The sequence below is a fragment of the Panthera onca genome, chromosome B4, assembly GCF_046562875.1.
Source record: "Panthera onca isolate mPanOnc1 chromosome B4, mPanOnc1 haplotype 2, whole genome shotgun sequence".
NCBI lineage: Eukaryota > Metazoa > Chordata > Mammalia > Carnivora > Felidae > Panthera > Panthera onca.
Window position 1 is genome coordinate 78,035,400 of NC_138345.1, and position 12,009 is coordinate 78,047,408.

General features: G+C 44.2%; 1 protein-coding gene across 5 annotated transcripts in view; it reads left to right on the top strand.

The window, feature by feature from the left end:
• The window catches only part of ACVR1B (activin A receptor type 1B), a 34,643-nt gene that overhangs the window by 7,967 nt on the left and 14,667 nt on the right, over positions 1-12,009 (top strand). For all 5 annotated transcript variants that reach the window (XM_060657553.3, XM_060657549.3, XM_060657552.3 and 2 more), the window contains 2 exons: positions 8,456-8,695; positions 9,493-9,741. In XM_060657553.3, coding sequence (XP_060513536.1) covers positions 8,456-8,695; positions 9,493-9,741 — 489 coding nt within the window. The remainder of the gene's footprint in view (positions 1-8,455; positions 8,696-9,492; positions 9,742-12,009) is intronic.

The window sequence follows — 12,009 nt, forward strand, 5'->3', positions numbered from 1 at the left end:
GCCCCGGAACTGGCTTATTCTTTATGTGGCTTTATCCTGTCACAGAGCCTTGCACATTTTAAGTAGTTAATAAGTTTGTTTAAGTGAATCCATTCGGTTCTTTTCCATCCTCTCAGCAATATCCTAGGTAAAATATTCCAGTTCTTCCCTGCTGTACTTCTAGTATCTCCTATATGTACAGTTTTTATCCTAGTCACTTAAAAATGCTACAGACATTTGTGAGTTACTTGGAACATGATAAGCTCTCTTCCTACCTCACCTCTTTCATCTTTGTTTTATTCTACCACCTACCCGTTTTATGCCAGCCAAATGCACTTGATCTCAGCCTCATTAGTTTTATTCTCAGCTCTGGCTGATTTTTTTCTCCTTCATTGTCCCAGTTGCCTGAAACCATTCCTATCCCTCTTCTCGCTCAGAACTGTGACGTGCACTGTCTCCTCTCCACTCATCCATAGTATAGGAAATAGGTCAGGGAGCAAATACAAAACACCACTCATAGATATCGTCCCCTGCCCTAATGAGCCACATGTACGTCTATTTCAGTACAACAAAGAAAGAAAACAGAATGATTTTATATGTTTGTTATAAACTGTAGGTGAAGGAGAAGTATCCAGTTACTAGTAGATAGTCTGAACATGACAGCTGAGTCCATACGCTTCTCTCCTAGGAACACCGGGCACGCTCTGTAGTAACGATGCCACTCAATCCAGTTTTACCTTGACATTTTCCTGGGCAGCAGGTGGGCCCTTGTAGATACTCAGGTATTTACAGTCAGCCATAAATTAAGCTGCAATGACAGGTCTCCTTAGCATAAACATCAAACGTCTCTTTTGAGTGAGAACAAAGCTTTCATTCTCTAGACCTGAGGCTTAGGGGTGAACTTGTTTAAACAGCTCTCTAAGGTTGGGTTTGTCTCCAAGTAGAATGTCAGCAAGGCAGTTGGTAGAATAGATATAGTGTGGAGCTGGCTTTTCAAACACCTTTCTCTTATGCAAACCCCATTCCGAGACCTTTCCCAGATTGGAATTAAATACCAAGCTTATCAAGTGTCTTATTGTTAAATCTCTGGGTTTTTTCCCTCCTCCTACAAATAACTTCCTTTATTAAGTCAGTTACATTTTTTTCATAAGTGCTTTTTACCAGTATATGTTTTGTTTTTTTTAGGTACTACCCAACTACACATGTAAAACTTGACTTTATTTTGGCTCTTGGATACTTGAGAGTTTTTGTTTTGCTTTAATGTGTTTTTAAATCTAATTTTGATGATGGTGAAGGGTGAAAATGTAACTTGGGTCTTTTTTACCAACCAGTAGCAGCAGCTGATTGCTTTACTTCAACACTGCAAGATTTTTCTACTTAGGTTAGAGTTGTGGCTGCTGGTATGTTGTCAGTTCCCAGTTGTTGTCCCCCATCACTCCCTGCCAGGAGAACCAAACGTTATCTCGATTTTGTGACAGTTTAGTGCCAGACACCTCCATTTTTTTAACCTGATTCAGGATTTTCCCAAACATTTGGGCAGTTGACTAGATCAGAAGTTACTAAACACCGGTTTTCTTCTTTCTTTGTCTTTTTCCTTTGTCTTTTTCAAGCAGTGGAGTTCTTTTAAGAGTACACACGTAGAAACGTATGTATGTGGATGGTAAAAGCCACTGTGGCAGAGCCCCCCTTCCCTCTCAGATTATTAGGCTGAGATTTATTAAGCCCAGTGCTATTTGCTAGACGCCAGTGAGAAAAGGTGAAGCAAAGCAGGACAGTGCTTCCTCCCTTGTGGAGCTCAGAGGTTGCTGGTACATCTTGGAGAGCATGGGGGTTCAGGAAGGATACAATCTGAAGAACACTATACCTCCAGTTTTCTTTTTCTTTTTTTTTTTTAAATTTGTTTAAGTAATCTTTGCACCAAATGTGGGGCTCAAACTCATGACTCCAAGATCAGCCATTGCATGCTCTACTGACTGAGCCAGCCAGGCGCCCCCACTTTTAACCATTTTAATATATATATTTTTAACATTTATTTATTCTTGAGAGAAAGAGACAGAGTACGACCATCATCAGTGCTGTTAAGTAACCTCATAACCTTGTGCAAGCCATGACCACTATCTGGTTCTGGAACTTTTTACCCCAAAGGAAGTCCCGTAATCCATTAAGCAGTAACTTCCCTTCCTCCTTTCCATACTACCCCCAGCCCCTGTCAACCACTAATGTGCTTTCTGGATGTTTAATATCAATGGAACCATACGGTATGGGGCTGCTTTCACTTAACGTAGTGTTTTCAAAGTTCATTCATATTGGGGCACTTGGGTGGCTGAGTTGGTTAAGCATCCGACTCTTAATTTCAGCACAGGTCATGACCTCGCTGTTCCTGAGTTCGGGCCCACATTGGGCTCTGGGGTAACACTGTGGAGCCCACTTGGGGTTCTCTCTCCCTTTCTCTTGCCCCTCCCCCTCTTGGACGTGCGCCTGTGCATGCCCTCTCAAAAACAAATAAGTAAATAAATAAGTAAGGAAAGAAAGAAAGAAAGAAAGAAAAAATAAAAATAAAAGAAATAAAATTAAAAAAATAAATAAAAAAAGAAAGTTCATATTGTAGTGTATATCAATAGTTTATGCATTTTTATGGCTGGATAATACACCACATTTTGTTTTTTCGCTCATTGACAGACATCTGGGTTGTTTCCACCTTTTGACTATATGCACAGTGCTATTATGAACATTCATGTATAAGTTTTTATTTGAACACTTGTTTTCAGTCTTTTGGTGATATACCTAGGGTTGGAATTGCTGGGTTATATGGTAATTGAGTGTTTAATTGACGGAGGAACCATCAAACTTATCCGCAGTGACTACACCATTTTATGATCCTACTGGCAAAGTACGATATGAGGGTTCTGGTTTCTCGGAATCTTCACCAACACTTGTTATTTTTCTTTTTCTTATGGCCTTCCTAGTGGGTGTGCAGTGGTGTCTCACTGTGGTTTTGATTTTCATTTGCATTTAAAATTCATTTGCGTCTGAGATGATGTTGAACATCTTTTCATGTGCTTTTTGGCTCTTTGTGTATCTTTTTTGGAGAAATGTCTATTTAAGTCCTTTGCCCATTTTTTATTCTGTGTTGTTAAGTTATGAGTTCTTTTTGTAATCATTCTGAATACTAGATCATTATTAGATATGTGATTTACAAATATTTTCTCCCATTCCATAGCTGTCTTTACATTCTCTTGATAGTTTCCTTTGATTTACAGTTTTTAATTTTGATGAAGGTCAGTTTATCTGGTTTTCTTTTGTTGCTTGTGCAGTTGGTGTCCTATCGAAGGTACCGTTGCTAAATCCAAAGTCGTGAAGTTTACCCCTGTTTTCCTTTATAAAGTTTTAGAAGTTTTAGAATATAAGTTATAGTTTATATTTTTAAGTTGTTGATCCATTTGGAGTTAATTTTTGTGTCCAGTGTGAAGAAAGGGCCGACATCATTCTTCTGCATGTGGGTATCCAGGTGTCCAGCACCAAGTGTTGAAGACTAGTTTTTCCTCTTAAATGTTCCAGACATTCTTATCAAAAATCAGCTGATCACAGATGTGTAGGTTTGTTTCTGGACTCTTAGTTCTATTTCTTTGATTTGTATCTATACCTTTTTTTTTTTAAGTTTATTTATTTTGTGAGAGAGTGCACGGTTGCGTGCAGCATGCGAGTGGGGGAGGGGCAGAGAGAGGAAGAGAGAGAATCCCAAGCAGGCTCCGTGCCGTCAGTGTGGAGCTGGACCTGCGGCTCGATCCCATGAACCGTGAGATCATGATGTGAACTGAAATCAAGAGTCAGATGCTTACCCGACTGAGCCCCTCAGGCGCCCCTTGCGTGTCTATACTTAATGACAGTACCACACTGTTTTGGTTGCTGTGGCTTTGTAGTAAGTTTGGAAATCAGGAAGTGTGAGTCCTCCAACTTTGTTCTTTTTATTCCCCCCAAGATCATTTTGGCTATTTAGGATCACAGAGTTGTAGTCTTTGTTCTATCCTAAGGAGGCTGTGGAGGATTTGGATAAGGTCCAGAGAAGATTAATTAAAATAATCATGGGTTGTAATAGGCTATTCTTATCAGTTTGGTCTGTCTGATGGATGCTGTCATCTGGAAGGAGGAGGGCCAAGAGGCAGTTTATGATCAAGTCGCAAGATCATGAAGAGAAAGGGCTACGCCAGCTGATTTTGGCACCACGGTGGCTACTAAAGTAGAAGGTGAGCCCAGTGAGGTTTGAAAGAGGCAAGCTTAGTGTGCCCAAACAGGGCAGTGCTCCATTCTAGTACAAAATTGATGAAGCTTATTATAATTCCCCAAGGAGCAGTTGATATAAGCTAAAAATCATAAATCCTGTCGCTTTAAAACATTTTAGAACATTTGTGGACCTTTATCTACCCGGACAAATGTGGCCGTTTTGTGGCTCGCTTCTTACCTTTTGAGGTTGGTGCTACCACCCTGCACGCCCCCCTACCCTGTCCCCTGGAGATGCGGTCTAGGGCAGAATAGCGGGCTGAGTGGCCGTGAGTCCATGCCTGTATGGTGGCGCTTGGGAATTCCCATGAGCCACACCCTTGCTGCGTGTCCTCCCCGTGTAGGCCAGCGGGTCAGAGAGAGAAGACCCAACCCCAGTGTCCTGCCTGCAGTGGGATTGTCTTTGCTGAGAGCTGGCCACGTCAGTGTCTCCATAACATGCACCTAGACAGAGGCTGCTCAAGTTGGGACTTGTTGGTCTTCCGCCAAACACAGCCTCTCTCATGAATCAAATTTGCATCTACATCCTCCCACATACCACCTTCTCATCATATTTTAGAGCCACGTTCAAATCTCGCTTAGGTGGTTTTGTCTTTAGTTCCGGTTTGACTGACTTGTTTATAACAAAATGCTGGGCTAGTGAGACTGTCGTTCTGACCACTTTTTAACTTGGTTGTGTCTAGAGTGATTTTGATACTCCTCTGTGATTGGTTTTCCAAATTGTGTCATTTCTACTACATAACTCTTTGGTTATGGAATACGGAAGAGTTTTAGGTATGTATGTATTGTTTATATGCGCGCGTGTAGACTGATTTAACCTGATGAGTCACTGTGAAGTAGATTATAAAGCGTTATTAGCATTCATTAGTCCAGATTTAGCTTTTCAAAGAAATCATGATTAGGTTTGTGATTTAATATACTGTCCATTTACAGTAAATTCAGGTATTTTTATAGTTTTATTATCACTTATTTTGAAAAACGAACATTAACGCAAGACTAGCCCTAATGTCTGTCTTTAAAGTTCAGGAAAAAGTATATAACATTTAAAGCACCACTTCCCATTGTTGAATCAGTGATTCAGACAGTGTGAATTTAAAAACAAACTGGATTCAAATTTCAGCTGGAGGATGTAGAGGTCATCTAGTTCACTCCCTTCTTTCTGGTCAGTCATGAGGAAAGTGAGGTTCAGGGAGGTTAAATGACTTGCCCAATGCCACACGACTAGTTACTTACTGGCAGAGCTGAGACCAGAACAGCAGTTTCTTGCTGTGCCTGCTGTGGTCTTACTGTAACTTGCCACTTCCTAATTAGTGGTTAAAGAGAGACGTTTGTGCGTGTGTGTGTGTGTGTGTGTTTGAGTTTTACATTGAGAGGAGAGATTAAAATTTACTGAACACCTATTTGCTAAGCACTTTTGAAATGTATTATTTCATATAGTTCTACATAGTCCTGTAAAATAATTATTAACAGCCCCACTTTACAGATTAGGAAACCAGGGTGCTCCAGGTCATGTGATTAATGTTAGCGCTGGTATTTGAGCTTGGCTCTTTCTGACCTGTGCCTGCCATGATACCCTGCTGTGGCTCTACTGGTAGTAACTGAAACCTTTTCAGGGGTGTGGGCAGTAGTGATGGTTATCTTAAAATCCATCTTTTTCAGACTTCTCCCTCACTCTGTAAAATGTATAGATGTACACAGATGTGCGCAGGGAGAGTCTTTCTCAGAATACTCACAGCACTTAGCGGATGTTTGGCTAATCTTCATACCATCTCTGTAAGATAAATGGTATTTTCTGGTTAGGCGGCTGAGGCTCAGATAGATTCAGGGACTTGCCTAAGTCCTTATCACGAACCCGCATGGCCCCGCTCCCAGTTCCGTTCTTCGTCCCGTCTCACATAGATTTCACCACTTTTGTTCTTTCCTGTCTTACACCAAGATTGTTTAAGTACTTCCCAAAAATAATGAGCCACGTGTGGGTGTGTTCGTTCTCCAGAATGAATCACTGTGAAAGAGGCCGTGAACCAACGAAGGGAGAATAAATATCTGGAATCAGAGACTCTTGGCTCTCCTGTCTAATTGACAGACTCAGAAGTGAGCTTTTTTTCAAAAGGCGGCTACGGGTCTGGCCTGTGTGTCCCACTGTGCTCAGAATAGCCCTCTTGGAGTTGTTCGTTTTCCCTTCTTGCTTCCCAAAATAGCCCAATGCTGTTCTCTGTGCTGGATGTCATGGCACATGTATTGAGAGGTGTGTGCTCCACGGGGAACCCCGTTGTGCCTGAATGTCCACACCAAGGGGAGGGGCAGTAGCTTTCTTGGATTACCGGTCAGGACTCCGGTGTGAGTAGAAGAGGTTTGGCTCGAGTATTCAGAGAGTTGCGGAAGTAAATTTCAGCTGTCAAGAATAAAAGGGGAAGCAAATAAAGGCATTTGGGGGAAAACGAGGAGAGTTCTTCGTCTTTCCTGTGTCTAAAAAGGGTTGGAATCGAAGTTTAGGAAGAACTTACTTTTAAAATTCCTTTTATGATTTGGATCCTAGTCTAAAGGGTACCTGCTTTAAACTTCCTGCCCTTAAAATAGAACGCTACTCTTACCCTTCAGCAGGTAGCTGCGTGCTTTGGAATTTCTCCCAGAAGAAAGGGCTTTGATAGAAGGCCTTACGGTAGAGGATCCACAGCGGCCGTTTACCTGTCAGTGTGCGGGTGCGCTCTGCTTTGTTTCCTTGGGTGGGAATGGCGAGGGATCGTGTCATTTATAGAAAGCCTGGGGAAGGGGGCTTGGACACTGAGATATTTAGAATCGGTCTTTGGAACTGAAAAGCCGAGAGATGCCTTCTAGTGTATTGCAGGAAGAGACAAAGATAGACTGTTTACAGCCTGAAGGGGTAAGTTACAACAGGCTAGTTTTTCATGGGATTGGTCGTAAATGTCTCTTCTCTAGGGGCTTCGGTTTGAATATATTCCCACCTGGAAGCCAGATATTATTCACTGAGTGTCCAGTCCGAGACTTGGGTGGGCTCTGCCACCTCCATTCCCTGATGGGTGGGCGCCTCATTCGGCGCTAAAGCCCAACCTAAGTGTCCTAGTGGCCACAGCCGCACTCCCGCTGGTTCCAAGAGGTCAGGGCTAGGTTAGGCCCATGAGAGACAGTGTTGGGGAGAACCAACTGCTGCTGTCTGTGCTATTCTTGTTAGATGGATAAATAAAGGATTTCAGATTCCAGGGCTGCTGAACTGGCTTTCAGAGGCGCCAAATTCATTTACAGTAATTTCCTGTCAACAGGGCACACTTATGTATAAAACACACCCAGCAGAACTCATTAGTCCCAGAGATGATTGCATACACTGCCTATTTGGAAAGATGGATGGATGGATGGATGGATGGATGGATGGATGGATGGATATTATATTTTAAATGTGATATCCAGGGGCCTTCCAGAGTAGGTTGAATTTATTGAACACATTTTATATATTAGCTCATTTCATCCTCACAATAACTTGAGGAGGAGGGCATTAATATCGTCTTTGGAGGTTATTCTTTTTGTCCCTCATGAGAGGTGCACCTGCCATGGACTAAAGGGAGGAGGAGGATGTTGGACTAGTGGGCGGGAGGCGTTTCAAAGGAAGTGATGGTTAAGCTGAATTTTAGAGGATTTGTGAGAAGTAGCCAGGAAAAAAAGCATTGCAGCAAAAGAATGTGTGAGAGCATGCATACTGCATTCAGAAAACGGTGGGCATGCCTAATGCTGGAGAAAGGAGATGGGGTCGGTAAGCCATTGTCAAGTGAGGAAGCCTGGATGGTTTGGGGTGGGGCAGGAGGTGGTGGCCTGTGTCTTCCAAGGGGAAGGCACCTTCCTCTAGTCCTCAGGCGTCTATTTAAAGGAAAGCTGCTTTCCCAGCCACAAAATAATGTGTGATAAGTCTAAGGCAAAGTTCAAAAGGTCCTTTCTCTGTTTCTCACAGGCATAAGATAGGGAGGACACTTAGAAGAAAATGGTAGGGCTTGCAAGCCTGCTTTCTGCACTGAATAAACAGGTGAAAAGTTTGTGCTCCCGTTGACGGTGTCCTCTTTCTGGCCCTCTCTCTATAAAAGCTCCTTATTTGGGAACATCCAGTATGCTAAAGGATTATGTTCTAAGTCTGGAAAGGGACCTAGGATAGGATCTCACCGTTAATGTCACCGTATTCCCAAATTTCCTGCAGCTCTGCAGTGTGCATGTACCAGCTGCCTCCAGGCCAACTACACGTGTGAAACAGATGGGGCCTGCATGGTTTCCATTTTCAACCTGGATGGGATGGAGCACCACGTGCGCACCTGCATCCCCAAAGTGGAGCTGGTCCCCGCCGGGAAACCCTTCTACTGCCTCAGCTCTGAGGACCTCCGCAACACCCACTGCTGCTATACTGACTTCTGCAACAGGATCGACCTTAGGGTGCCCAGTGGTGAGTGGACACCCTTGTTGGACTATTGGCTCATCCTGGAGGTAGGGCACCCCTGTCATTTCGTCCTTCTCTACTCTTCCCTAATCCCTTTGTTTGGTGATAGGTAAAAGTACCTTTTTGATGTTCCCTAAGGTGACAAGGGGATAGGATTCTTCCCAGGTCAGATTTGTAGACAAGAGGTTGAGGGAGGCAGACTGTCAAGGTTGTCCCAGAGGTGGAAGCTGCGCTTTGGAGACTGGCTGAGCAGCCATGGGCAGCTGGTGAGGGGTGGGAGAGCCAGGCAGGGATCCCCATGGAAAGGTATGTGAAGGCAGCTGCTGGGTGAGGGTGATGGTGGGACGGGAAGAGAGGCTGGAGTTGGAAGAGAAGGACAGCGATCCAGGCTGGGAAGTTTTCAGTGGCACCCCTTTGCAAATGTGCCATTTAGAAGGCATTACTGGGGAGATTGGAGGAGCGGGTACTTAAGGCTGCAGAGCTTAGCACAGCTGTCACGAGTGGAGGCACAGAACCTGGTGTCTGTCTGGGACACTGAGGCGGGATAGGCCCGTGAAAGGCAGGCGGTGACACAGTGCCTTGTGAGCGTGACTGCTGAAAAGGGCCCCTTCACTGGAGATGTTTGCATTTGAGAACATCAGGCAGACACATAGCCCAGTGAGACCTGGGAGATCGAGGGCACCTTGAATGCAGGGAGAGGGAAAGGGTATTTGCATGTGGAGGGAGGTGTCGGGGACAAATAAGGCCAGAGCTTTCCCATGTTTTTACTGTGTTCTTTCCCTCTCCTCTCTCACTTGACCCAGGTCACCTCAAGGAGTCTGAGCACCCTTCCATGTGGGGCCCCGTGGAGCTGGTAGGCATTATTGCTGGCCCAGTGTTCCTCCTGTTTCTCATCATCATCATTGTTTTCCTTGTCATTAACTATCATCAGCGTGTCTATCACAACCGCCAGAGACTGGATATGGAAGATCCCTCGTGTGAGATGTGTCTCTCCAAAGACAAGACGCTCCAGGATCTTGTCTACGATCTCTCCACATCAGGGTCTGGTTCAGGTACTGAGTTCTCTAGTGGTTTTGTGTGTTGTTGGTTTTCGTCACTGTTCCCCAGCAGGATAGAGCATTTCTGAAGACTGGGCCTTGCCCTTGTTTCTGCCAGCACTGAGGCGTTTGGTTTCATAATTCCCCTTCTTTTAGAGTCTGATATGTAATAAGATAAAGGGTTCACAGCAAATCTTTCATTCCCTGGGATTCCAAAGGTCAAGTGCAAAACTCTCCACTCCAGAAACCCTGCCTCTTTTCAAGTCTTGTAACTGTATGTCTATTAAAATTCACCTGGTTCCACCTGAGCAGTGGAGTGCTCAATTTAAGGGCCCCTTTTGAGAAACAGGAGTGTGCCGGGTTTCTCTTGGTGTGGTGACAGCTAATCATTGATCTCTGAGCAACCACAAGGGGAGTTTAAGGACACTGAGTAAAGCTGAGAGCTGGGATTTGGTGAATCATTGACTTGTACCAGTTGCCCAAGGGTTTTTGGGGGAGGTTAAATAAAGGCAACTTGGGCTTGCAGCAGGCTATCAGCACCATTTCCTGTACTGCCTGTTGGTAACCGAGTCTTTGTCAGATGAGAGAATTGAACTGAACCCTGGACCTTGATGTGAGCCCAGAATTCAGGATAAAGGGGCTGGGGTCGCTCAGGTCTCAGGGTATACCTCAGCTGGCTATTAGATGTGAAATGACTACAAAAGAGTCTTTTTATGAAGATAAACAATTATTTTAGTGATGGTGGTATTCTGTTCTTGTAAAAAAAAAAAATCATTTGCAAAGGTCACTATCGCCATTCTAGCTAAAACACACAGAATTATATTGTGAGAATTTTGTACGTGTTTATGTAGGTTTCCTTGCCATGTGACAAGACTATTGTTCTGTAGGGAAATTATGCCATCAGTCATGGGCAGACATTCCTCCTTGAACACAAGGAATACTTTGAGCTGTGACATCTCCTGAATTTCAGTGGTTTTGCCTTTATTAAGCTCTGCAGTAGAGAGTGCCAAAATGATGGATATATTTAAAAGCTGCATATTTTTAGGAAGAGAGAAAATATATGTCTTGTTCTTTGCTGAAAGAGGTAGGGCAGTGGTTAGAACTGCCTGACTGACTCTGTGACTTGATTTGCTGTCACAGGAGGGTAGCTCAGGTTTTCTGGGGTCTTTTTTAAGATCAGAACTAGCTGAAGCTAGCGAAGGTCCATGGTGGTTACTTAGTCATCCGGAGTAAAATGATTAATAACTATTTCTCCCTGGATGGTTTAGTCCGTTATCAATCCCAAATATGCAGAGTTTCCAAGGTGCTGGAGTTTTAATACTGTGGTTTTTAAAGCAATAAGTCCATGCTGCTTATGTGACTTTCGATTCCCTTTAACAAAACAGGGTAAACAAAGATGAAAAAAGCTGACCCAGAATTGGGTAGAAGAGATAGGGATTGCTGGGAAGGGCCTCATGGGGGAGGATGCACTTAAAGGGGTCTTGAAGACTGAATTGGAGGTTTAAGGAAGTAAGAGGACGGGGAACGTTCCAGGCCAAGGAAAACCCCTTGAGCAAAAGGACAAAAAGGCACGAAAGTTCACTGTGTGTTTAGGCATGGCCTGTCCAACTGGAGGACGGGGACTGGCAGGCCAGGCCAGGTGGGAAGGACCTTGGGTGCTGTGCTTTATCCAGTAAGGTGAGAGGCATCCACTGGAAGTTTTCATGTGGCAAAGTAAATGTTCGTATTTTCCTGTGGAAGGAATTCTGGCAGTGGTGTGGAGGGTGAATTCACTCATTTACCAACCTCCTGTTAGGGAGGGTAGGGTGAGGCAGGGCTGTCTGTGGGTATGCAGGGCAGGAGCAGGATGACGAGGGAGGTGGAGAGACCAGTTGGGAGTCTTTTAAAGAAGGGACAGAACTTGGACGGGCACAGCGGGGATGGAGAGGAGGGGTCTGATGGGAGACATTTTGGTGATTCTATACTGTTGTATAAAGTTAAAAGCATCAACTTTGGAGTCAGACAGTTCTGTAGGTCTAGGTTTTAATCCCTTCTTTGCCACTTGCAGCTTGTGTGAGTTCAAATGAGTTACTTAACTCCTCCCCCCCTTTTTTTTAATGTTTGTTTATTTTTGAGGGGGAGAGAGAGAAGGGGACAGGGGATCCGAAGCAGGCTCCAGGCTCTGTGCTGACAGCAGAGAGCCTGATTCCAGGCTCAAACTCACGAACCATGAGATCATGACCTGAGCTGAGATCAGACGTTCAACCGACTGAGCCACCCAGGCACCCCTTAACTTTCCCTTTC